This window comes from Chenopodium quinoa, unplaced genomic scaffold, assembly GCF_001683475.1.
Source record: "Chenopodium quinoa cultivar QQ74 unplaced genomic scaffold, ASM168347v1, whole genome shotgun sequence".
Lineage (NCBI taxonomy): Eukaryota > Viridiplantae > Streptophyta > Magnoliopsida > Caryophyllales > Amaranthaceae > Chenopodium > Chenopodium quinoa.
Window position 1 is genome coordinate 687404 of NW_018745617.1, and position 24495 is coordinate 711898.

The 24495-nt window shown below is 32.1% G+C and overlaps 1 protein-coding gene and 2 long non-coding RNA genes across 5 annotated transcripts; 1 reads left to right on the top strand and 2 right to left on the bottom strand.

Annotated features, from left to right (window-relative positions):
- Window positions 1-6127: 6127 nt before the first annotated feature.
- LOC110716642 lies at window positions 6128-6968 on the bottom strand. Of its 2 annotated transcripts, none has more exons than XR_002510545.1 (2): window positions 6619-6968; window positions 6128-6446 (listed from the first exon to the last, which is right to left on the bottom strand). It is a non-coding gene; the product is annotated as an uncharacterized LOC110716642 (long non-coding RNA). The 2 variants fall into 2 exon arrangements; XR_002510544.1 differs by having other exon boundaries at window positions 6128-6451.
- Window positions 6969-17210: 10242 nt separating this feature from the next.
- On the top strand, window positions 17211-18541 carry LOC110716568. 2 transcript variants are annotated; one of them, XR_002510514.1, is made up of 2 exons: window positions 17211-17452; window positions 17809-18541. It is a non-coding gene; the product is annotated as an uncharacterized LOC110716568 (long non-coding RNA). The 2 variants fall into 2 exon arrangements; XR_002510513.1 differs by having other exon boundaries at window positions 17822-18541.
- Window positions 18542-19035: 494 nt separating this feature from the next.
- LOC110716567 (signal recognition particle receptor subunit beta-like) lies at window positions 19036-24127 on the bottom strand. The gene is made up of 7 exons (XM_021895194.1): window positions 23978-24127; window positions 23114-23373; window positions 21360-21442; window positions 21100-21186; window positions 20161-20309; window positions 19940-20071; window positions 19036-19445 (listed from the first exon to the last, which is right to left on the bottom strand). The coding sequence occupies exons 2-7, from the start codon at window positions 23355-23357 to the stop codon at window positions 19256-19258; spliced, it is 885 nt and encodes a 294-aa protein (XP_021750886.1). The 5' UTR covers window positions 23358-23373; window positions 23978-24127; the 3' UTR covers window positions 19036-19255.
- Window positions 24128-24495: the final 368 nt, after the last annotated feature.

Genomic DNA, 24495 nt, shown 5'->3' on the forward strand with positions numbered 1-24495 from the left:
GATAATTTAGATTGCTTAATTAATTATAAATAAATTGACTTGTTTCCCTATGGTTCGACCCTACTTCCCTATCTATATTTAGTTAGTGGTTTAAGGAATTACTTCTGATTAGGTGATACGACTTTAGCCTGTCATTCCTCAACCCCGATAAATTGACCTCCATCTTGAAAGCATGCTTGCTTTGCTTCATTCAAATGACCCTATACAGATCAACTACCCCTCCCAACAAAAAAAAAGACACTTTTCAAAACCCTGTATGACATTTTTTTACCATGTTTAATTGGGCGTTTGTTAGAACTACGTAGGGTTTTGATCTAGGAGTGGATTCAAATCCCACAATGAACGGTACGTAGGTCAACTTTAACGCTCAAACCCACCATATATCGCAAGATCTATTTCCCTTTTATTTCGCATTTGAGTGTGATTAACAATGTGAAAATTTACGTGTTTTTATGCATTTTTTTTAAGGAAAAGTATGTGAATAACCATAACCAATAACAACGTACTAGTAAGAGCCTGTTCGTTAGAACGGAAGAAGAAACAACAGAGGAAGAAACAAGTTCCAAATGTTCGGTCTTCCTAGCTTATAACCCGTACCTAGATCTCTAATTTCCTAAGACCATACTTATATAGTGCCTCACCTAATGGAGTCAATGTCGTTTTCTATTTGAAAACGATCATAAAAAAGACCATCTCTACTCGGGCAAAAATAGAGTGGCAACTCTAATTTTTTTTTTTTATTTCAGTCAAATTATCGACTTACGTGGGATTTTGATTTCTAATTCTAATTAGTCAAAAAACGGTTACAACAGGGTATACCGTGCATCCCGATGTATATAGCAATAAAAGTTGGATAAAAAAAACTCTTAAATTATTATTTTTTTTTAGGAAAAAACTCTTATATTATTATTATTATTATTATTATTATTATTATCATTATTATTATTATTATTATTATTATTATTATATATTGACAACAACGCTTAAATTATTATAAATATATGAATACTTGTGGAGTAGACATCTATATTAATAGTAAAATTTATAATTTCTTTTTCAAAAATTATAATAACTTGTTTGAGGTTTAATACAACCTAAATGGTTAACTTTGACTTGTAGCCTAAAAAGATGGTTAGAGTTCTATTGTATTGTATAATACAGCTTATATAATGTTATCCTCCAAAAGAATCACAATAACATAAGCCAAAAGACTAAATAGCAACTTAAAATTGTTAATATTGAAAAATAAGCCAAAAACCTAAATAAAAAATTAAAAGACTAAACAATTTTTTTTATTTAAACAAGAGGACATATGGAAGAAAAAGAAATTCGGTGCCTTTTTTTAGTGTAAAGGGGAAATTTAAAGTAACAAGAAAACAATTTGAACTAATAATTTAATGTGTATTTGCAATTATATTGTACCTTATGAAATAATAGTTATTTTAACATTTTATGGCTATTGTACCTTATGAAATAATAGTTGTTTTAACATTTTATAGCTATTAAAATGCCGAGATTTTGCTTTATTATAACATAAAAGGTCAATAATCAATTGTTAACAAGACAATCAAATTAACTGTCGAAAAAACCACATCAATATTTGAATCACGATGTAAGTATGCATCATATATATATATATATATATATATATATATATATATATATAGAGGAAGGCTCATATAGGAACCCTCCTCTATATAAGAACCCATTATATATAAGAACTAATCTGGACCGTGAGATTTGAATAGATCTGACCGTCCAAAATGAATAGATTAGTAATGACACTTTGGTAATTTCAGCTGCACCCTTACCCCTCTAGATCTTTCTCCTCCTTCACTCATAATATGTTACAGGTCTTTCTTTCTCTTCACTCTTCTCATAATTCTTGCTGCAAATCCTCTCAATCAACGCAAGTTCATGAAATTCTTCAAGAAATTAAGGTTTGTCATTCAACTTTTATAATTTCTATTCTTACTTTTATTGAATTTATGTGTTCGTTTTTAATATTTTCGATTTAGTTTCCTTGCATTTTGTTCGATTTTTTTTTGGTTTTTTTCCCGTCAATTTCGAACAGATCTTAGCAGAATTTCGCAATTTTTGATTTTTTTTTTTCTTCAAATTCAAACAATTGATTATAGATCCGTCAATTTCGAATTGATCTTTCCAGAGTTTTTGATTTTTGATATTGTGTTTGATTATATGCTAATTTTTTTTGCTTCATTTATAATTTTTTTTGCAATTTTTTTGAATCAATTTTTGATGATTTACTGTTTTTTTTGTACAAAATGTGATGTGTCTGTTATTTTTTGCAACTAATTATGTAATTTCTAAATGAATGAAATGACTTCTGTGATTTGTAAATAAGCTTAGCGTGTTCCAAACTATTTTTCAGCATGTTCTAAATTAGTTATACACTCTTGTTGTGTTCTTAATTGTTAGTGATAGCATTTTCATGATCTATTGGGTGGTCGGTTGGCGCTACTCTTGATTATACACAAGATGTTCCCAATAAGAGGGTCCTTGCTTTATAGGTGATGGAAGTTTCCAGTTATTCTTATAAATGAAGTCTTTTCCTTTTGTGTTATCCTAGCTAATTTTGGTGGTGAAGCAGAATATATATTTTTGGAATAATTGATCATGTTCTGAATAATTTGTGCATATGTTCTTATGTTCTAAAGTCTAAACTATAAAGTAAATATCCTAAACTTTATATTGTACATGTTATGTTGCACTTGGTGTTGGCTATATTAGTTGCCTATATTCTTTCAAGTGACTTGTATCAAGAATGAAAAAAGTGTGAAGTACTAAGTGCTGGAACCACTTTCAAGTAAATTTTTTCTTCTGGTGTTGTGTTATATTGTGCCTGCTACTGTTTTAAGCCGAATGTCCCCTACCAGGCTGCCACAACTCATCACATGTCTCTATTTTATACTTGTATTTATGAAAATGAGAATGGCTGATATATGATCAATTTGCATGATGCAGCCTGTCATTCAAGATAACTTGATTTCGTCATTGAACTTGGGTTATCTGATGTATACATACAGAGTCGTCAATCGTGTCTTGCTTATGATATTTATATGTCGTTTTTAAAGTGTGGAAATTATTGATTACTATGTAAATATAAGTTCTACGATATGAAGTGATTTCATAGGAATTGATGAAAGAATGTGCGAATTAAAAATAGTACTCTAATAATGTGGATTACAAAATTTGTAGTGTTAGAAAGTGGTAAGTGATGAATGCTCATTACTTGAGACTTTGACAAGTCAGTATCCTATTGATTACTTGAGAGTTGCCTGGTTGGTTTCTTGTTCCAAATTTTATTCTTGTATATGGGTTCTACTTGGGGGAATTTTGATGATGGAGATGTAGACATGTGGATGCTTGGGCTAATTATTATAATAAGTGCATAATTTTTTTTTGACAAGATAATAAGTGCATAATTTTGAACACAAAGTAGAATATGACTTTGATTGGCCTATACTCATTCTCTCTATAAAATTTATTGGCCTATAGTGTACCACTTGTAAATAGGCTTGAAAATATAATATGACTTTGATTACTTGCACACTTTTGCATACTATATCATCACTATGCATATCATGTAAGTACTACATGTATACTCTTCTTAAACAACCTCACATGATATGCATATCGATTATGAGTATACTTTCTGATTTAAGCACTACCCTTTATTGTTAGTCATATTTTTGTCAAAACTTGCTTGGTTAGCATTAGTATTAACATGGGATAGTCTTTGTCTTCCCAAAAAGTGTACTAAAGGACTGCTATGAGCTAACCTAATGTCTATCTTTTTAGTAATTTTTTTAGTTTAAATGCTTTATATACATTAGCCTACTAGCTAAACGGTTAGAGCATTGTGCAAATGCACAAAAGATGTGGGTTCGAATCCCACGTAGGTTCATTTTCATAGTGTGGAGACAAGAGTTTGTATGTGAGTTAAGTTGTAACAAAGTTTCTATAGTCGTTAATCATATCAACCAATTTATTCTTGTACAAAATATAACTTAGAGCTAATTTAATTTTCCTTTTAAAGTTATTTTTAGAATTAACCTATGTAGGAATCGAACCTACATCTTCTATGCATTTGCATAGTGCTCTGCCAATTGAGCTAAAAGGTTTTAGCATATGTTCTAAAATTTACTGAATTTGTTCTAAAATTTATTGCAAATGTTCTAAAATTAGAACATAGGAATTGTTTAACAGAATATTGCTATGGAACGAGTTGACGCACACCAGCAACCACCTATTCAGGTGTACGAGAGGAGGCACAAACAAAAGAGCAAGGGACAAGATCAACAGCAGCAGTAAAGTGTAACGAGGAAAAGACAACGAATTTTAATGATCCACTCACTGGCAGTACAGGACAAAATATTAATGTTAGAGTACTTTGTGAGAGAAAGCTTGATATATATAAGTCTACTTCTGTTTTAATTTTTTTTTTCCAATGTTCTAAATTTAGTCTACTTATGTTCTAATTTTTTTTTTTTCCTATGCTCTAAATTTAGTCTACTTATGTTCTAAAGTTTTTTATTCCTATGTTCTAAATTTTTTCTACCTATGTTCTAAAGTTTTTTTTCCTATGTTCTAAATTCTTTTGCCTATGTTCTAAATTTAGTTTACTTATGTTGTAAAGTTTTTTTTTCCTATGTTATAAATTTTTACTACCTATGTTCTAAAGTTTTATTTTTATTTTTTTATTTTATGTATTAAATATTCTTTTATCTACGTTCTAATTTTTTTTCCCTATGTTCTAAATTTAGTTTACTTATGTTCTAAAGTTTTAATTTTTTTTTCCTATATTCTAAATTTTTTCAATCTATGTTCTAATTTTTTCCTATGTTCTAAATGTTTTCTACCTATGTTCTAAAGTTTTTTTTCCTATGTTCAAAATATTCTTTTACCTATGTTCTAAATTCTTTTGTCTATGTTCTAAATTTAGTCTACTTATGTTGTAAAGTTTTTTTTTCCTATGTTCTAAATTTTTACTACCTATGTTCTAAAGTTGTTTTTATTTTTATTTTTTATGTTCTAAATATTCTTTTACCTATGTTCTTATTTTTTTTTCCTATGTTCTAAATTAGTCTACTTATGTTCTAAAGTTTTTTTTTTCCTATGTTCTAAATTTTTTCAACCTATGTTCAAAATTTTTTATACCTATGTTCTAAATTTTTTTCTATGTTCTAAATTCTTTTGCCTATATTCTAAATTCAGTCTACTTATGTTCTAAAGTTTTTTTTTTTCCTATGTTCTAAATTTTTACTATCTATGTTCTAAAGTTTTTTATTTTTTTTTATTTTTTTTTTATGCTCTAAATATTCTTTTACCTATGTTCTAATTTTTTTTTCCTATGTTCTAAATTTAATCTACTTATGTTCTAATTTTTTCCTATGTTCTAAATTTTTTCTACCTATGTTCTAAAGTTTTTTTTTCCTATGTTCTAAATATTCTTTTACCTATGTGCTAAATTTTTTTTTTCCTATGTTCTAAATTTAGTCTACTTATGTTCTAAAGTTTCTTTTTTCCTATGTTTAAAATTTTTTACATCGTTCCACGATCATTGCCAGGCTCATGGAAGTAAGCCATATCATGTGTTACATTATTTCCACGTTTTTTCACAAAAGACCAATCTAAGCATCAAAATCAGAATTCTAAACATAAAATTTTAATATTTCATCCGATTTTTAATTACTTAATCTATTTTAATACTCTAATACGGCCGAAAATGAAAAGTGGAGGAACGAGGGAGTATCATCTAAAACCAAATGCAAGGAACTCAACACCTCTGAGTCTCTGACTTGTTGCGGAGTGCCTCGATAACACTTAGACAATTGCTCTCCAACACCAAACGCCTCATGTCAGTCTCCTTCCCCATATGCAGCCCCTAGAAAACAGTCTTGGCTTCCCCCACCCTCGATTCCCACTTTTCTAAGCTTTGGAACGCAGCACACCAAAGGATCTCCCCTGAACTTCCTCTGCATACCGCACCCAGCCCATAACATCTTTACAACATACAACACCTAAATTTAGAACATACGACACTTAAATTTAGAACATGATCATGAACATAATCGAACATGTAATTTAGAACATTGATACGAAGTATAATAATGCTAATCAATTAAACTAAGTGACGACAGGAAATACATTGTACTTGTATTTCAATCCTCTGCATAAAATATACAATCATCAAATTTTGTAAGATAACACACCTGAACTTGTAGCTGAAGCTGTTTTAAATATTCGATAGCTTCATCCAACATTGAAGCCTTTTCCGTCTGCCATAAAAAAAAAATATTGTAGTAAAAAACATTGATAAAATGGAAAAATAATTAATAATTATAAGTAGATTTAGTAGCACCTTATTGGAGTTGGGAATCAATTTTTGCAGTGCTTTCATTTTCTCGTTGATCCTCTGCCGCCTTCTCTGTCCACAATGAAAATATCAAAAAAATCTAACGAAATTGCAAAAAAATCTACTGAAATTGAAGAACAAAATAACATATCCAAAACAATGTATAGACGAAAACAATGTTTTCGAACATATAATGCACATAAGCAATAAATATCTAACGAAATCGAAGGAATATGTACCTGAATTTGAAAATTGCGAAATCTAGGGCTTTATCGCCAAAATTTGTACTTTTATTGAACAATTTGACTTGTTTTATGATCCTTGATGTTGAATTTATGCAAAAAAAATAAAGGAAAAATGTTGAAAATCCTTCAAATTGCAGCTTCTATGGAGATTTTTAGGAGTTTGAGGAGAGAGAAAGTCATGAACTACTACGATAATCGAAGAGAGAGAAAGTTAGGGTTGTGTGTTTTTTGAGGAAAGATGGTTTTTTATTTTGTTTTAATCCTGACCGCTCATCCCAATCTAATCCTACGGTTGAGATTGGTTCTTATATAACTAGGGTTCTTATATAAGAAGGGGTTCTTACCGGATCTCTCCCCTATATATATATATATATATATATATATATATATATATATATATATATATATATATATATATATATATATATATATATATATATATATATAAATTGGAAAATAATTTAGGGTGGAAAATTCGAAGGAAAATAGTTAGTTTCCATAAATCACGAAAGATAAATTGGAAGAAAGTTATTAAAAAAAAAAGGTATCATCTATTTACCTTGTCACATTGGTCAAATTTTCAGTCATTTTTTTTTCATCTTGTCACATCAAAAAAGATACATTTGTTGTAACACCCCAATAATTCTCTCTTCAAACCTGTAAGTACCCTGAAAAAAATCCAAGAGAATTACTGATGTGCTACCGCCACGTGTTCAAACGTTAAGGCTATATAAAAAATTAGCAGTGAAAAAACTAAATCAGTTAAAAGTAAATTTCAAAACCAACGAATAAAACCATAATTAAGTGTTACAAGTTGGAACCATTATGGTCCTTATTCAAAACCTATCAAAAGTAGTAAGTAAATAAAACTGGAGTTCAAATAAATTCAAACCAGAAGAAGTAGTGTAGAATAAAACTGAGTTAGAATAAATTCAAACTTGCAAAAAAAATAAACCGCGGACAATAACCAACTCTCCACTCAAAATCCCACAACCCTAATGTGAATGTTGCATGTGTAAGAACCTGTGGTTAATCTGAGCCCCAATATTACAAGTGTAAAAATTGGATCGTCACAGGGTCATTGGAAGGCGAAAGCCATGACCAAAGAAAGGCACACAAAAGCACGCAATCCGCAACGCTGAGTATATACAAGCTACGAAATAAAATAAGAAATCCCTAACATGCTACTAATAATCAATCATCACGCATCATTAAATTATATACTCAACACACGACTCAACTATCAATTTTATTAAGACTTCACTAGTTGATAGTAGTTAACTCATTTTATATTATTCATTGGATTAAGCAATAGACAAGGTTGTCCAACCCATGCTCCGTTTGGAACATCAATAAAAGAAAAACCCCCATGCCTCCTTTCGGAAACATCAATAAACATCCAACGACCACGGGCGCGACTCCGTGACCGTAGTTAGTATGAGATCTCACCTAACTCCTAGTTTTGAAAAATATTTGAAATAAGAGACTCGTAGATTAGATGGCCTCGAGAAAAGTGCACGGCTAATACCCCGTGTGTCCAAACCCCTGATTGTCATTACTCTAGATGTGAACCAATCTAGAGTTTTATTGCTCATCCATCTTGCACTTTACGTGATTTACAAGTTTAGACTTAGTGATGACTCGTATGAAAACAATACAATCAATCCATTATCAATTCAATCAAGTAAAACAACTTTCCAATTTCAATTCTTGATTTATTAGTGACAAGCAATATTTATTATTTATTCCTTTACTACCTCGGTGTATAAACACCTTGAGTGCATAAGACACCCCAAAAACCTTAACCTCGTCTTATAAGACTTGAATTCTTCCTTTACTCATTCTATTTCAATAATCATGAATGAGTAATAAATAAATCATTTCACCAATCACATATCTTTGCCTCTAAGCGCACCTTGCATAATTAGAGCATAAACAATACTTGCAATATAGAATAGTGCACATCATATGAAATTCACAATGTATAACCAAACAATTTAACCCAGTCATCCGTATACATGATGCTAAGTTCTCGATCCGTCCTTAAACATGCACCTAAGAGCAAGGTTTCGTAACTTGTACGTACCTCGAGTAAACGAATTGGTATGCCACTTTACTAACTAGAAATCACCTTTTATGAAGTCCTCTCCTAAACCAAACAACAATAATTCAATCAATACCCAAGCAATTAAATTTACAGCAATACTAAACTACTTTAAAACCTCTCAAACCATCAAAATAAAGCCTTTAAATTGTTCCCATTAGTCAATATTAATAGTACAACATCCCAACTATAAGTTTATATGTTAAAATTATGAAAATATAGTGTATAACATTTAATTCCAGCAGCTTTAAAGTACGTAAATTAATCTGAAAATTTAGTTTAAGTATATAAAATAATCCCATAAGCATCATTACTTGAATTATTATTATATAACAAGTTAGTGTGTTAAATACCCAAAATATACCAATTCAATGTAATTAGAGGCTTCAAAATAAAAGTATACAAATCCTTGAGGTTGTAATTTAAAGTTCAAAGCTTTCTAATCATAAAATACCCACAATAATTATTTTATAGGCTTAGAAGCATTAAAAACATGAAATTCACATAACTTGCTCATAAAAATCAAAACTTTAGTAATCTGAAAAATTTATATATATTCAAATGATGTAATTTAAACATAGTATAAATTGATAACTTGATTAGCACGTTTTCAAGCCCTAAAACATGAAAAAACAATGTTTAAACCCTAAATTATACAACATATATAATCTGAAATTTATATAATAAATTAAACATGCTAAAACTCATAAATTTATAATCTTTTATAATCTAAACATGTTATCAAACTATAATAATATAATTTAGAACAAAATTTTAATTAAAGATTGAAACTTTAAATCAAAATAACAAAACAAAGAGAAGTGAAGAAAAGGGAGGAAGAAGGGCGAACTGCAGGGGGCAGCTGCCTGATGGTGTAGGGTGGTCGGCGGCGAGCAGAGGTTGTCGGAGGTGGTGCGTCTGGCTAGAGGCAGGTGGCGGTGCTGGCAGCTTTGAATTTTTTTTTTTTTTTTTTTTTTTTTTTTTGTTGTGTGAGTGCCTTGAAGAGGAGGAAGAGAAGTGAGGGGTTTTCTCTTTTTTTTTCTGTTTTCACGTGAAATGGAGAGTAAGTTTGTGGGTTTTTTGGGGGGTTTAATATGAGCTTGGTTTGTAAGTTTAAGCAAGAGTTAAATTAAAGAGTTGGGCTAGAATAAAAATTTAAGGTTTTTTATTCTAAAATAGGCTACAATATTATAAACAAAGTGGGTTGAACTTGCATAATGATTGAAAATATGGGTAGAGAAATAATTTAATAAAATAATTTTATTAACTTTATAAACATTAAATTTATTTGCTTATATAAAATAAATATTGTAAATAAATAATCATAATTGAATATTCACATAAATATGTTAAAATATAATTTTAAATTTCACAAAATTACGGGGATTACATTTGGTTTTTCTTTTGATGTTAAAATTACAATTAAATTGGCTCAAATTGATCATAAAATGATAATTTGAGTTTGAATTTTCTGTGCAAATCTTTGGCCACCATACTTATATGATCTTCATATATGTTCTATGTTTTTTATTTTAAAATATTTCATTATAAAATATAATGTATTTTTTTGAAAATAAATACACAAATTTGAACTTTCATAATGCATCCATACATATTATAATTGAATTAAATTTGTTAGTAAAATATGAAATGCAACAAATTATATTAAAATTATTTATAATATAACAAATTATTCCTTTCATTATATTAAGTTTTAGTCGTATAATCACCAAAAGTGAAGATAATTTGTAGTGATTCACAAAGAAGTATTTTTACTATTAACAATGTTTAAGAGATAATGAAGAAGGAAAAAATTGAAAGAGTAAAACGAAAATCAAACAAAATTGATTTCGATGGTGATGACTAATTTGATTAATAATTTCGCTTTAAATCTTGGTTACGATTCATGTCCCATAAAAATATTTCCGTAACACATTTTGGCGCCAATATTATAGATCTGTCGTCAAAATGATATAAATATATTATAGCAACGAGTCGTTGAGTCAAGTTGAATCTGATTTCAAATTAAAAATAAAAAAAAAAATAAAAAAAAGTTGTATTCAACACCCACAAAAATAAGTTGCATTTGTGTTGACTAAAAAATTAACAAAATATAGTTGACACCAAGTAAAATGATTGGATGATACCTTTTGATACTAAAAATTTTATTTATTTAATGATAAAAAATGAATAAAATTACTTATTTAAAATACATTTTGTAGGGAATAATTGCAAACCTTTAAAATCCCACTAGCTTGAACCCCACTGTGATCATACACTAAAGTACGGTGGCGTCTAAAAGGGAAGAAGATAGAGCAAAAGAGTCGCCAACAAGTTTTTAAGGAACTTGTAAACCGTTCACGAGGTGAAGGTTACACCCCTTAACGATCCAAGAGATCGCCAACTCCATAAGGTCATGAACCAAATAAGGGTTCGGGGATGATGGTACAAATCCAACCTAAAAGAGATTGAACCTGCCCTAATAATAGGCCTCTACTTTATTCTGCTCGTATTCATGTGCGCTTCCTGACTAACATACAATCAATAGGATTAACCCTAAACCTGTTTATCTATGTTGGTTGAATATTAATGCACAAACAAATCTATTATTGGCGATCACTTGAATTATAATCACAATTAACCTAACAAGATTATTAATTATCTTATTAAGCGTGGTTGCAAATACCAATTCCCTTTAACCTGCAATAAAAGGTGATCAAGCAATAACAATATATAATATATATCAAGCAACATAATAAATAATCAACATCATTAATAATAATATTACTAATCATAATCATAATCATCATAATCATGTTAAAGCACAGCAAGATCCTAAACATGATACTAACAAGATTAATAACAAACCCTAGCATGTCACTAAGCAGTAAAAATCAAATCTTTAGCCCTAACATGATACTAACAATCATAAATATTAGGAAGAGAATAAAAGGCATCATAGCAATCATATTTGATATTAAAATTAACCTAGACATGATACTAGGAATATCATAATAACAATATAAACATTATTTCTACATCATAATATCAATTAATCAATTAAAGTACTTACTTGGATGCCTCGTACCTCTTTCTAATAACAAAATACACACGTTAGTAACTTCAAGGAAAAATAATAATCAAAACAATTAAATTAAATAATTGAAAGAGAGATTTGGGACCAAACCCTAAGAAATTAAAACCTTTCACGTCTAGGGCGAAGGCAACTTCGAATATGGCTAGGTGTTTCTAGATCTTGCGAATGCGGAATTATTTATTTGAGAAAAGGCTAGTTTAGAAAAGAGAGAGAGAATAATCAAGAAAATCTTGATGAGAGTTGATGATTGAAAAAGGGGAGATATGGCCTCTATTTATAGGAAAAAAGAGGGTCGAAGAATTAAGAAAAGAATCCAAATTCGAATCGAAATAAAACTCGTAGACAGCAGTTTTTGCGGATTTTTTTTTTATCATATCTTTTGATCCAAGAATCGGAATAAGATGAATAAGATGTTGTTGGAAAGATCTTGAAGTCTACTTTCTAACCCAATTAGAATCAGATTAAAATATGTTGTAGAATAAAAGATATAAACGAAATAGTGAGACGGTGTCAGTTTTGGATAGAGTTTGATATCTTATTCATATATTTTCCGTTATTGCTCGGAATTATTATTATAATATATCATTGGAAAGATAATTTCAAGATCTATCCAACCATATAAAATTTGGATAAAAAATATGAGGCACAAAAATAATATCTGACTGTCTTTGAACATGTTTAAATCCGAATAGAATTAGGACTTTAAAAAAGGAAAGTTTTATAAAAAAAAGGAAAGTTTATATTTAAATCAAATTCCTTAATCTTATCTTTTCAAAAAAGGATAATTAAGATATTTTAGAAACTTATAGAAGATTCTAATCAATCCTAATTAGTTTAGGAATAAGATTAAACCTTTGGACCCTCCTCATGATCATTGGGTCGTAGGCAAAATCCGGTTTGGGCCCAGTTTAGTATTTTGGCCATAACTTCCTCATTATTCATCGGAATTGGGCTTATAATATATCGTTGGAAAGGTCTTTGCAAGCCCCATCCAACTACACCATTATTGGACCCTTATCATGGACCAAACTAAACTGGAATGGACGTTTTCATAAAATAGAGTGGGTTTTCGAAAACAGAAAGAAAGAATTTTAACAAAAACTAACCGCAACACTAGACTTTTCACACTTTCACCTCATTCGATTATGGTTCGACATGAAAGGATTCATCACTGGGTTTGGTTTTGGGGAGACACAAATGGGTGTCTACACATTTAATTTTTCTTTTTTTTTTTTCTTTTTTTTCAAATGGTTAAGAAACATTCAAATTTTGGCTACTCTATTTTTGGAGTATTCTCTCTATTTTATTTAAGTGCCCCAATTTAAGTTTGACAATTCACATGCATGACTTTAACTATTTTTGTGTTTTATACTTAGTAGCGGAATCTGAATTTTAAAACTAAGGGGGTTTAGATTATATATATATATATATATATATATATATATATATATATATATATATATATATCACATAAAGTTTTTATAAAAAATAATATACAAGTTTAAAAACCATGTTAAAATTTATTAACTAGAGACATATAGCAAAACACAATAAGAATGAATAATTTACAAAAATATACGAGTATATGAGTCCAACCAGAAGACCCTTGTCACAAACTGGTATTGCATTTCTATAAAAATAAAGTCAACTAATATATCTAATAAAAATTGTTTATATATATACGAAAATAACATTTTATACAAAATCAAGGAGATGTTCATGACCTACTCTATCCCTATTTGATTTTTCTTCTTTTATACTACTTCCTATGTTCTTTATTTTTTAAGCACCACTTGCCTTTCAATGAAGTTTTACAAATATTGCACTATTTTTATTTTAGGAAAAAAAAAAATTCTATTTATATTGCAAATATCCAACATACCCTTACTTCTTCACACTTATTCTTTACTTTATCTTAACATCATATGGACACTATTGTATTTTTACCTTTCTATCTCTTCTTGTTTCTCACTACCAAAATTATTTTGCCAACTTATATGGTGCAATAATAAAAAAAAAAAATTAAAAAAAAATTGAGGATGTATATAAGATTAAATATAAACATTTAAATTAAGTACTTATTAGAATTATCTCAATAAATAATTTTCAATTAAACTTTTATAATTTATACTTATTAATAAGGAAAATTTATCAGAAACTTTTCAAAAAAAAAAAATATAAGAAACTACCCACTGAATAGTTCATTTTGTTAACAACTACTCGCTTAAAAAATTTATCAAAAAAACTATCAACTAAATTTAAAAAGTTTGAGTAATATTACCCTTTTTCCTTTTTAAACAACAAATTTCGGTAAATCAGCCAATTTTCCTTCATCCTTTTTGCAAACATTCCACCAAAAAGACTCAAAATTTTAGAAAATCACCGGTTGAAGAAGGAGAATGTATTTGTCGTTTGAATTCACAAGTATGTAACGCTTCTTTATTTTATTAATTATGAATAGGGCTTAATAACTACAAAATTAGAGTTCTTTGTCGAAATAGAAATAGGGGGTTTTTCAAATTGGGGAAATTTGTTGATTTTTATTATAATTAGATAAATTAGGGCTACGAAAATATTCTTTATGGCTTCTTAATTGTGTGAAATTTTTCAATTGCAACATGTCAAACTCTTTTTTTCAGTTAGCTCAAGCAAATGATACTGTGGAATTCCTCACAAAATGGTGACACCATGGACAAGTACTAATTCGAGATTGGAGGAGGTTTATTGAATGTGTTTGTTGCGTAGGAAAGAGATTGAAGGAAAAGAAATGAGGGAGAAAGATAATGTTGATGAATGAGTAAGATTCTTCCTATGGTCCAATGAAAGAAAAGTCGAGGAAATAGAGAGTGAGTTGACGTAAGGAAGAAAAGATAGTTGGCAAAGTTAATGAAGCTTTGGGCAAATTTGTCATTTTGGGCTGATGTTTTTTAGTACAAAGTATGAGCGGGCCCCACTCGCTAAAAGTCCTCAAATTTTTTAAGTTTAGGTACATTTTTTGTATAAAAATTTTAAGCTGGTAGTTATTGACAAAATAACTTATTTAGTGGATAGTTTTGGACAATTTTTCTTATTAATAATTAAAAATATTATAGTCAAAGTTTTGCATTAACAAGTGAATTGGTCAAAGTAGAACACTTAGTTAAAAACAGAGGAGTCTCCATAGTGAAACGATTTAATACTCTTTACCAAAAGGATTGCGTTCCTCCGAGGGAACGACCTTTGTTGGTGTCTGAGCTGATTTCTCCTAATTCGGGGGCTTGAAATGCTAATTTAATAAGACATTTATTTCCTCCGTTGGTTGCTTCAGCGATTCTTGCCTTGGAAAGGCCTTCTCAGCAGATTGATGATTCTGTATATTGGAAATATACTCGCGATGGATCTTTCTCCACCAAATCTGCGTATTCTAATTTACTGTTTCACTATTTTCCCTCTTCTTCAGAGGCCATAGATTCCCCTTGGTGGAAACGGCTATGGGGTTTACCTATTCTGCCAAAATGGAAGATGTTGGCCTGGAAAATATTACATAATGCCCTTCCTACAGCGGCACTTCTAGTTTGTAAGGGGATCCCAATTTCTGCTACTTGTGTTTTTTGTCATAATTCTTCGGAAACATTGGAACATTTGTGGTGGGATTGCTCCTTTGCCCGTATGTTGTGGGGTTCGGTAGCATGGGAATCTTTCCAGTTTGGCTGCGGCCAAGAATTGGTTGGATTTGGATCGTATTTTTGCAGTTTGTTGGGCTATCTGGTTGACTCGGAATAATTTTAGGTTTCGCTCTGCAGTTTATTCACCTACTTCCACTCTGATGCTTGTTCATGAATGGTGTGATAGTGTAACACCCTAGAAATTCCTTTCTTGTAAATACCCATTCTACTCTTTTAAAAACACGATTTAGGAATAACTAAGACATTACCGCCACCGTGAAAACGGCTAAGGCAATTATCAAATATACACAGCGGAAGACTCAAAATTAAAAACCGATTAAGCAAGTCAACTCAAAAGTCAACCAAACGAAAATAAAGTTTAAAACCAAACAAATAAAGTCAAATAAAATCAAACTACAACTTGGAACCATTAAAGGCCCTTATTCAAAAACCGTTCCAAAACCAAACCTTTGTGTTAGTCCACATAAAATAAGTCATAAATAAATAAAGCATAAAACACCTTGTAACCTAATGAAAACTAGTAAGATTCACTCTTCTCTCATGCCCCATCATGATCATGCTTCAATACCTGAAAAGTTTATCTCTACTTGTTTCCACTAATCTCCATTAGAAATGGGTCATCATAGGGCCAAGGTAAAGACATGGCCAAATACACAAACACACACAATCAGCAAAGCTGAGTACATAAGCGTAAATTAGCCACACTAACATGCTTTCACCTATCAACACACACTTACCTCATTGCACCTGTTCACAAGCATACACACCAATCAACAAGACACAATGACTAGACACTAATTAATTCATTTTGCGTTGATTACGCATCGAACGGGTTTCCACCTCCTAACCTCCCCCAAATAAATTTGAGGTTAACTGACACGAGAGCTAACCGTGCCAGCGACAAAACCACTCAAAGGTGGCGGAATTCCTGCGCATAATAATAAATAAAAAGGAATGTACAGCGTCCTGTACTCCATTAGAAGTTATGGTTAAATATAAAACCCCATAACTCCCCCCATTGTTCATACTCAAGGTCTATACGTTCCAAGAGTTTTGGTGCGTAATCTCTTTCACATTACGTTATTTACATGTTATTGGACTTGGTGATGACTCTCAAAGCATAATAAATCAATCAACAATAATTATTCAATCGACCAAACATACCAATTTAATTCTTGAATAATTAGTTACCACATATTATTTAATGTTGAACCCTTTTTAATTCTACCTCAGTGTCAAAGACACCTTAAACGCATAATGCGCCAAAAATCCTATCCCTCGATGTTAAAAACACCTTAAGTGCACAAAGGCACCAACATACAATTTATTCCTTCTGTACATAGACACTTATATAGCTCCTTCCTCATGCTTAAAGCATCAATACAACGGATGTTATTATGCTCCTTCCTCATGATGTTATTATGCTTTTTGATGGTGCTTGGTAGGGATGGCAGTGGATCTGAACCCGACCCGGATCCGTGGATCCAGATCCGTTTTTTACGGATCTGGGTCCTCAAATTTTGGACCCGACGGATCCGGGTCGGATCCGGGTCTTGCTGAAAAAAGCGGATCTGGGTTTGGGTCTAACCCTTGGACCCGGACCCGGATCCGTGGATCCGTTTTACAATATATATATATATATATATATATATATATATATATATATATATATATATATATATATATATATATATATATATATATATATATATATATATATATTGGAAAAAAAAAAGCTGAAATTAGTAATGGTCACAATACTCACAAACTCACAACTTTCCGTCCAACCAAAGAGATTCATACAATTTTACAAACCCTAACTTTCTCTCTCTAGTTTCCATCCTCCACCTCTTCACCCCGTACTCCCTGTCAAATCGGCGCGCGACCTCCAATGGCGGCGGCAAACGTTCTCCTGAAGCAGATCTATGAAACATACGGAGTTGAAAGCAAAGAAGCAGGCTGGTGAGTTCATGACTTCGTTCAGATCATCAATAAGTCTTATGGTCCTTTGTCTAGTTTTCATCTTTTGTTTTTTTTTTTTTTTGTTTTTAAAGTAAGATAGTAGTAGTTCATTTGTTTTTGATGTTTCTTACAAGTTATTTTGTGGGTTAATTTGTGATGTTCTCTTTCTTATCTTTGTTTGGGTTGATTTTGTGGGTTAACATCGTACTTTTTTTTTTTAATGTTTGGAATTTTATTTTTACAAAGACAAAATGTGTTTTACTTGGTATTTTTAGCTGTATAACTCTAATTTACGTAATTTACGTATTGAACTCGGTTGAAATGCGTATTTCTTTACATTTGTTTAAAAAAAGTAGGCAAAATGTGCAGGACCCGTTTTGGACCCGAATCCAGACCCGGATCCGTTGGATCCGTCGGATATGAATCTGGGTCTTCATTATCCAGACCCGACGGATCCGGGACGGATCTGGATCTAAGGTTGGAAAACGGATCTGGATCCGGGTCCATCCAGACCCGGTCCAGATCCGACCCGTTGCCATCCCTAGTGTTTGGGATGAAGTTTCTTGTAATGCCGGTGCAGGATGGTGTTTTGTGGATTCTCACTCCTTTCAGATTTTGGGGGGTGGTGCTGGGGTGGTGCTAGGGCTGGTATGGCTTCTTCGGCACTTCATTCTGAATTGCTTGCGTGTCTTTGGGGTCTTAGGCAGGCCCTTCAGCGAAATTTCTTGAGTATCGTTTCGTTTACTGATTGTTCCATTATTCCTCGGCTTCTTACGGGTCAGGTTTCTGCAGACATTTCGATTATTTGGTTGGTTCAGGATATCCGGGGGATTTTGTCCTCCTTTCAGACTTCACATGTTCGTAAGGTGTCAAGGTCTATGGTTGATGATGCTCATTTGTTGGCCGGAGCTGCCAGGCTTAGGGAGTTACTTTATTTTATGTTTTAGTTTGTTGTTTTTTTGTTCCCTTTGTCCCAAAAAAAAAAAAAAAAAAAAACCCTTCAAGTGACACATCATATTCTGAATGTATTTGTAGCTTTGAAAGCATTGGCACATTTTGGGTTTCAAACTGTACATAATTTCTTAGGCTTTTGATGTGTCACTATTATTTGTTTACTACCTCCTTTAATGGTTATTTGTAACTTTGAAATATTTTATATCTTACAAATAATACTCCAAAGTCGCAAATAACCATTAATGGAGGTAGTATTTAGCTCTGCTGATTCAAATATACTCCGTATGAATTAAAAAGTTTAGCGCAGTGCAACTGGCTACATCGAAACATATAATTCAACTTCAGAGTCCATGTTCGCTTATTGTTTTTCCAGAGTGGTTAGTCAGGAAAAATATATTTTAAAATGAAATTTAAATAGCAAATCATGAAACAAAATGAATAAAATGCAAACTGCAGATGCAATGACAAAGTCTCGAAGTTATATGCTCAGAACAACTGAAGCATGTTAACAAGCAACCGCAGTAGAATAGTAGATCCAACATTACTGCTTGGAAGCAGCAGCTCTCTGACTCGAAAACCTAAAAGTTTGAGAAGAAGAGCAGGAAAAAAAAAAAAAAAAATGAAACAAATGAGACAATTGAAGTTCCTACATTCTTCTGATGTAATAGCTCTGGGTTTCATCTTTCAAAAGTTCTACACAAATTCATAATCAAAAGATTTTTAATGCTCAGGGTTGTCTTTCCCAAGTTCTACACAATTTACTTGCCAAAAGATGGTAACCCCTAAATTAAGAAAAAGCGATGAAAAAGTATATCTTCAATAAAAAAAAAAAAAAAAAAAAAAAAGTAATCAAGGTTTTACATGCTCTCTGATGAACTCCTCAACCTGTGAGATATCACCTGTGAGACCTGAGGCTTCAGCAAGGGTTACTTTATTATGGCACTGAGTGAACGCAAATGGTTGCCCAGATTCTCCAAGAGTGAATTCACTTGTAATATCGGCATCTGATATCACCGTTCTTGAAGTACGCAATTTGTCACTGAGAGTTAGAGAAAGCATGATTAATTTTAAGTATCCAATGCTTATCTTTTTCTGAAGGCAACAAAGACAGAATACAAACACTTGAGGATAGTAGGATACCCTCTAGACTTCAGGAAAAGACAAGGAGAGGTGGCCAAATACAACACTAAGAGAATTTCTACTTTCAAATTAAGTGATGGAATGGTTCAATCTAGGGGGGGGGGGGGGGGGAGGAATTAAACATTTAAACAGTAAAAACAATAAATGATTTCAGGGTGACTTGAGTAGAAGCATCATGAAGCAATAACAAGTTAGATTTTGAGACAGCATTTTTAAATTCATAGCAAACATGTTAAAGAGCGGCATGGCTCAAAGGACGATTGGTAGACGTAATTCTACAAAGTAATTAGCCATCTATTTAGTACCTTTTGAATAAATTCATCCTATTGCTGTCTAGAGGGAATGGGGGAAAGATTAGATTTTGCAACATAAGACAAAAAAAAATGAACTCACATTTCTTTCTCCAGTTGCTTGCGAATAAAATCTTTCGAATGTGCAGTCACTTTCTCAGTTTTGTTGCAAACAATCAATACAGGAATTCTCTTCTTTACAACACTAGCCTTGGTTAAGATATCATACAAGTACCTAAAAACAAAACAGAAGTCAAAATTCAGAAATCATTTCAAAAGAGAAAGGAATGGTAAGCAAAGAGAATGGAGTATAAAAGCAATTACTCAGCAGCTGCTCGACAGTTAGGCAGGAATTCCAAAGAATCAACAACAAAAACAACCCCAGCAGCCTGGGGCACAAACTCATCAAGCTTAGGCCGAAGCCGTGAGTGCCCAGGAACATCAACTAAATGCACCGGTTTGATTTTGCCCTTCTGTCCATACAAGAAATAGAAAAGAATATTTAATCACACTTTTCACTCACAAGCCTTTTCTTGGATAAACAAAAAATTGAGGTTGGCAGTGTAGCAGAACAAATAGCACAGATTAATAACTTTGAAGAACAATATAAAAGTACTTTAACATTGTCATTATAGCAACATGTAAGCCCAATGCTTACCCTTCTTTCCACTACCTACTCAGGTAAGAAACATATGTCTATAATAGCAAGGGATTACAAACTCACAGAATAGCCCCAAAGAGGCAAAGACTGTAGCTGACATCTCCACAACCATGTGTTCAAATGACAAATACCATAAAACTCTAATGGTTTTATTCTAAGCCAGTATAAACTTGCAATAATTCAAAACGTGAGACATGTATATAAACTGCCGAGCAATATAGAAATCTAATTCAAGCCTTGCAAGCAAAGGGGTCGTCTCATATAACTCTTTCAGCACACATGTAGCACATTATCTCACCTCCTATCCAAATCTCATCTAGAGTCATGACCATATTATATGACAAGGCAAAGAGGATACAAGTGTAATTGTGTATTTGTGTAAAGATAAAACTTAACCTCAAAAATTATTAAACAAATTGATTTTAAACTACATCATTAAAAAATATTTGCCTGAAAATATAAAAACAAGATCAGTTGCATAAAAAGCTATAGAACCTTGACACTGGAACAATTATATATATAACAGGAACTTCAAGTGAATCCAAGGAAAACAGCATCCTTCTGTTTAATGTGAAAATCAAATCATCATAGTATTATGGTACCTTAGTGACCTCAGAATGCAGCACAAAAGTACCCTCATTTGGGTCCATTGATGTCACAGTCCCTTGATGTGAAGAACCATCTCGAAGCTGGCAAACAAGAGAAGACAATATCGTCATTCACATAAGCATTGAGAATAACTTGACGAACAATGAGGCAGCAAGTCAAATAGAATGGTGTCCAGCATAATGGGCAAAGAAACTAGAGTGAAAAGAGGCCTACTGCCAGCTTCAATGATGATAGCAACAAGAGGATTTCTCACCTGGTAGAAAAGAACAGTTTTGCCACTCCCAGTCAGTCCAGCAAGCACAATAGTGTTAGGCTTCTTACGCTTGAATAGACGTACTGACATAAACAAAAAAAATGGAGATTAACATCCATCATTTCTTTTTTCCCACACATAAATTGAGAGTAGAAAAATAGATAGACGCTATGACTGCAACAAACAATAAAGTCCAGATCAAAAACCTTTCAAGCGACACAGATCGTAGAATTACATGAGCACTACGGAGTAATATTAAAGAGTAACTTCAAGGATTTTCACTCTTCCCTCAGCACAGGAGAGGTGTGCAAAACAGAGGGACACTGTTCAAAAGTTCACATAAGAAAACAGTTGTATCAAAGTTAAATGAAAATGAAAATGGAGGTAATCCTAAAGTTCATCTATGTATAAAAATCCTTCACTAACAAGGGGTATGAAAATGACAATATTGCATGCCTTCATTAGTCTGCATATGCAGGCATTTTCAAAGTTGCACTTAAGCCTCCCAGAAAAGAAATCACATAGGGCTGAGAGCATGTACAAATCCCCATTAATATATGTATTATCAGAAGGAAACTTTCAAAGAACAACTTCTTAATTACTTTGTATTTATTAGAGATAGGAGAATAAAGCATATTCTAGAATAATAAGAGACATTCGCAACCTTGGCCTCCTAGGTCTTTGAATAGGGATCACCTTTTTTTTTATCAAGCCTTTGAAGTTCAGATATCACAAAAGAAAGAAAGATCTTCCCACCACTTTACTTTTCACTGACGTATACACTTAAAAAACTTTGGATTGGGGACTTGGGGGGAGGGGGGGAATTATCACGAGATGCAAAACCACATATTTACTATTGTCCATAGTCTGAACTTTTTCTGTTCTGCAATGGAAACAAAGGGAGGAAAATTGGAGCAAGGTGTATCTTGCAAAAACTAAGAATTGAATTCCATGCACCAAGCTGGCTACAATCTCCCACATCTCTAAAGGAGCAGGGAAACAAATTTTCACAGTAAGACCTTTCTCAAATATACGTCACCGTAGTTCGAGTTCTGACACAGCAGCATACTCTCAAAAATTACTGATTTGCATGCCCCTCAACCAGTAATCCCAAGAACCCTCCTCCCCCCCACACCAGCCTATCATTTTCAGTGAAAGAAAGAGGGCAACACTCCTTAGTTCATCATAACAGCACCGCAATGATTTGTGATGATTATATGCCTCAAGACTCCCCTGGTGTATCTGTGGCATCACATTAGAGCTATAGGTACAACCATACAAGATCAAGCCATCATCAAAAATCCAAAGCTGAAATTAGCAAACTTTACAGCAATCTAGTCAGGCAAGCAAGATTCACACCATCATGTAGGTCCATTAGAAGCAACACATGCCACTATTGCAGTGCGATCATCAAGTAGGTCCAAATCCAAACTCAAAGTAATATTCATAGATAAGAGATGCACTATACAGCCTCTAAATTGAATAAAAGGTGTTATAGCATCTAGCGATCATCCTTCTACCTAATCCTATGAAATTCCTTGGAAAGATTGTTTTACATGAAAAATTACAGCTTGCTAGCTTACAACTACACGCCTACAATACACCAACTAGAAGATATGGAAGAACTCAAATTGTCAAATCATATCATACAATTGTCCTTCCAATCACTTAGTTGTTATATATTTTAAGATCCAGAAGTAAAACAATCTAAATACATAATAAAACAGTATACATATTTTGGGTTGAGAACTTACATAGCAATGACAAAAATATTGTTAGGACAACAACAGCAGCCGCAATATACAGTTGAAGTTCCGGTGTCTCTTTAATCTTCTGCTTTATGTCTGGTGTCTCATCAAACTTCTTCTTCGCTTGGATAAGACTTTCCTGTGTTTGGATAAGACCTTCCTGCACTAAACTCTTACCCTGTTCGAACACATCGGACAATTTGGCCTTCCATTGCTCCACATCAGACAATTTTGCCTTCCATTCGTCCATTTCAAAATCCAGCCAACTACACGACGATAGGAAAATGAATATAAATTATGCGTAGCAGAGTTACATTCAGAAATCCAACCAAATATCCAACCCTTAAACAATAATACGGTAAAATTCTGATTAATTAAACACAAAATAGTCCACTACCTGCATCCAAGCCCATCCTGAGTAACCAAATTTGATCCAATTATCAAATAAGGCTCCAAAAATCACATAAGTTTAGGGAAATTTGATTCAATTATCAAATAAGGCTCGAAAAATCACATAATTTTAGGATATTTGATTCAATTATCAAATAAGGCTCGAAAAATCACACAAGTTAAGGGACATTTGATTCAATTATCAAATAATGCTCGAAAAAACACAAAATTGTAAGGATATTTGACTCAATTGTCAAATTAGGCATAATTTTGTTTTCTAGCAACATAATTCACAGGTTCTGATCATTCATAATCTTAATAATTAGAACCAATAGTTGTGATTTTCGAACCCTAAACTTACTGCACTGACAATTAAATTAAATAAAATTAGATGAAAGATAAACCCTAAATTGTGAAATTGAAATGATAAACCCTAGATTATGAAATTGAAATTGATTACATAAAGAAACAATAACTTACCTTAGAAGCTGCTTAGAGCGTGAAGTGCGCCTCAATGGAGAACGTTGAGTCGCGCTTCACCGGAGAACTGAGAGAGAGAGAGTGTGGAGCAGAAGGAGTTATTGACAATTAGAGCAATTCAATGGGTTGGGTCAGATCCTGACCCGCTCCAGTTTTTAAATGGACCAGATCCTTCTAATAAATAAATGGGGCGGGTCTTTATACAATAGTTTTTTTTTTTACATAATACTCCCTCCGTTTTTAAATATTTGCTCCATTTCTCTCTGCGCAGAGTTTTAGGAGAAATTAGGCGTCGACGCCGGTGCCGGCGTGGTGGGATGCTGGTTGGGGAAGAGGGTATTTTTTTTTAAGATCAGCTTTAAAATTATTTTTAAAATCATTTAAATGTAAAAAAAAAAAAACTAACTATAGTTAGATATTTAGTTAAAACTAGGTTAAGTCCCGTGCCATGCACAGTTATAATTAAACTTTACAATAAAAATTATAAAGAATGGTTTTTATTTATTTTTATTTTTATT

Bases quoted from the DNA above. Each gene is read 5' to 3' on its own strand.
- LOC110716567 (XM_021895194.1), bottom strand. From the start codon at position 23,357: ATGGACGAATGGAAGGCAAAATTGTCTGATGTGGAGCAATGGAAGGCC. The intron at 21,443-23,113 runs GTAAGTTCTCAA...TGTTTATGTCAG, and splicing joins AATATTTTTGTCATTGCTAT to TACGTCTATTCAAGCGTAAG. The intron at 20,072-20,160 runs GTAATTGCTTTT...TTTTGTTTTTAG, and splicing joins AACTGTCGAGCAGCTGCTGA to GTACTTGTATGATATCTTAA.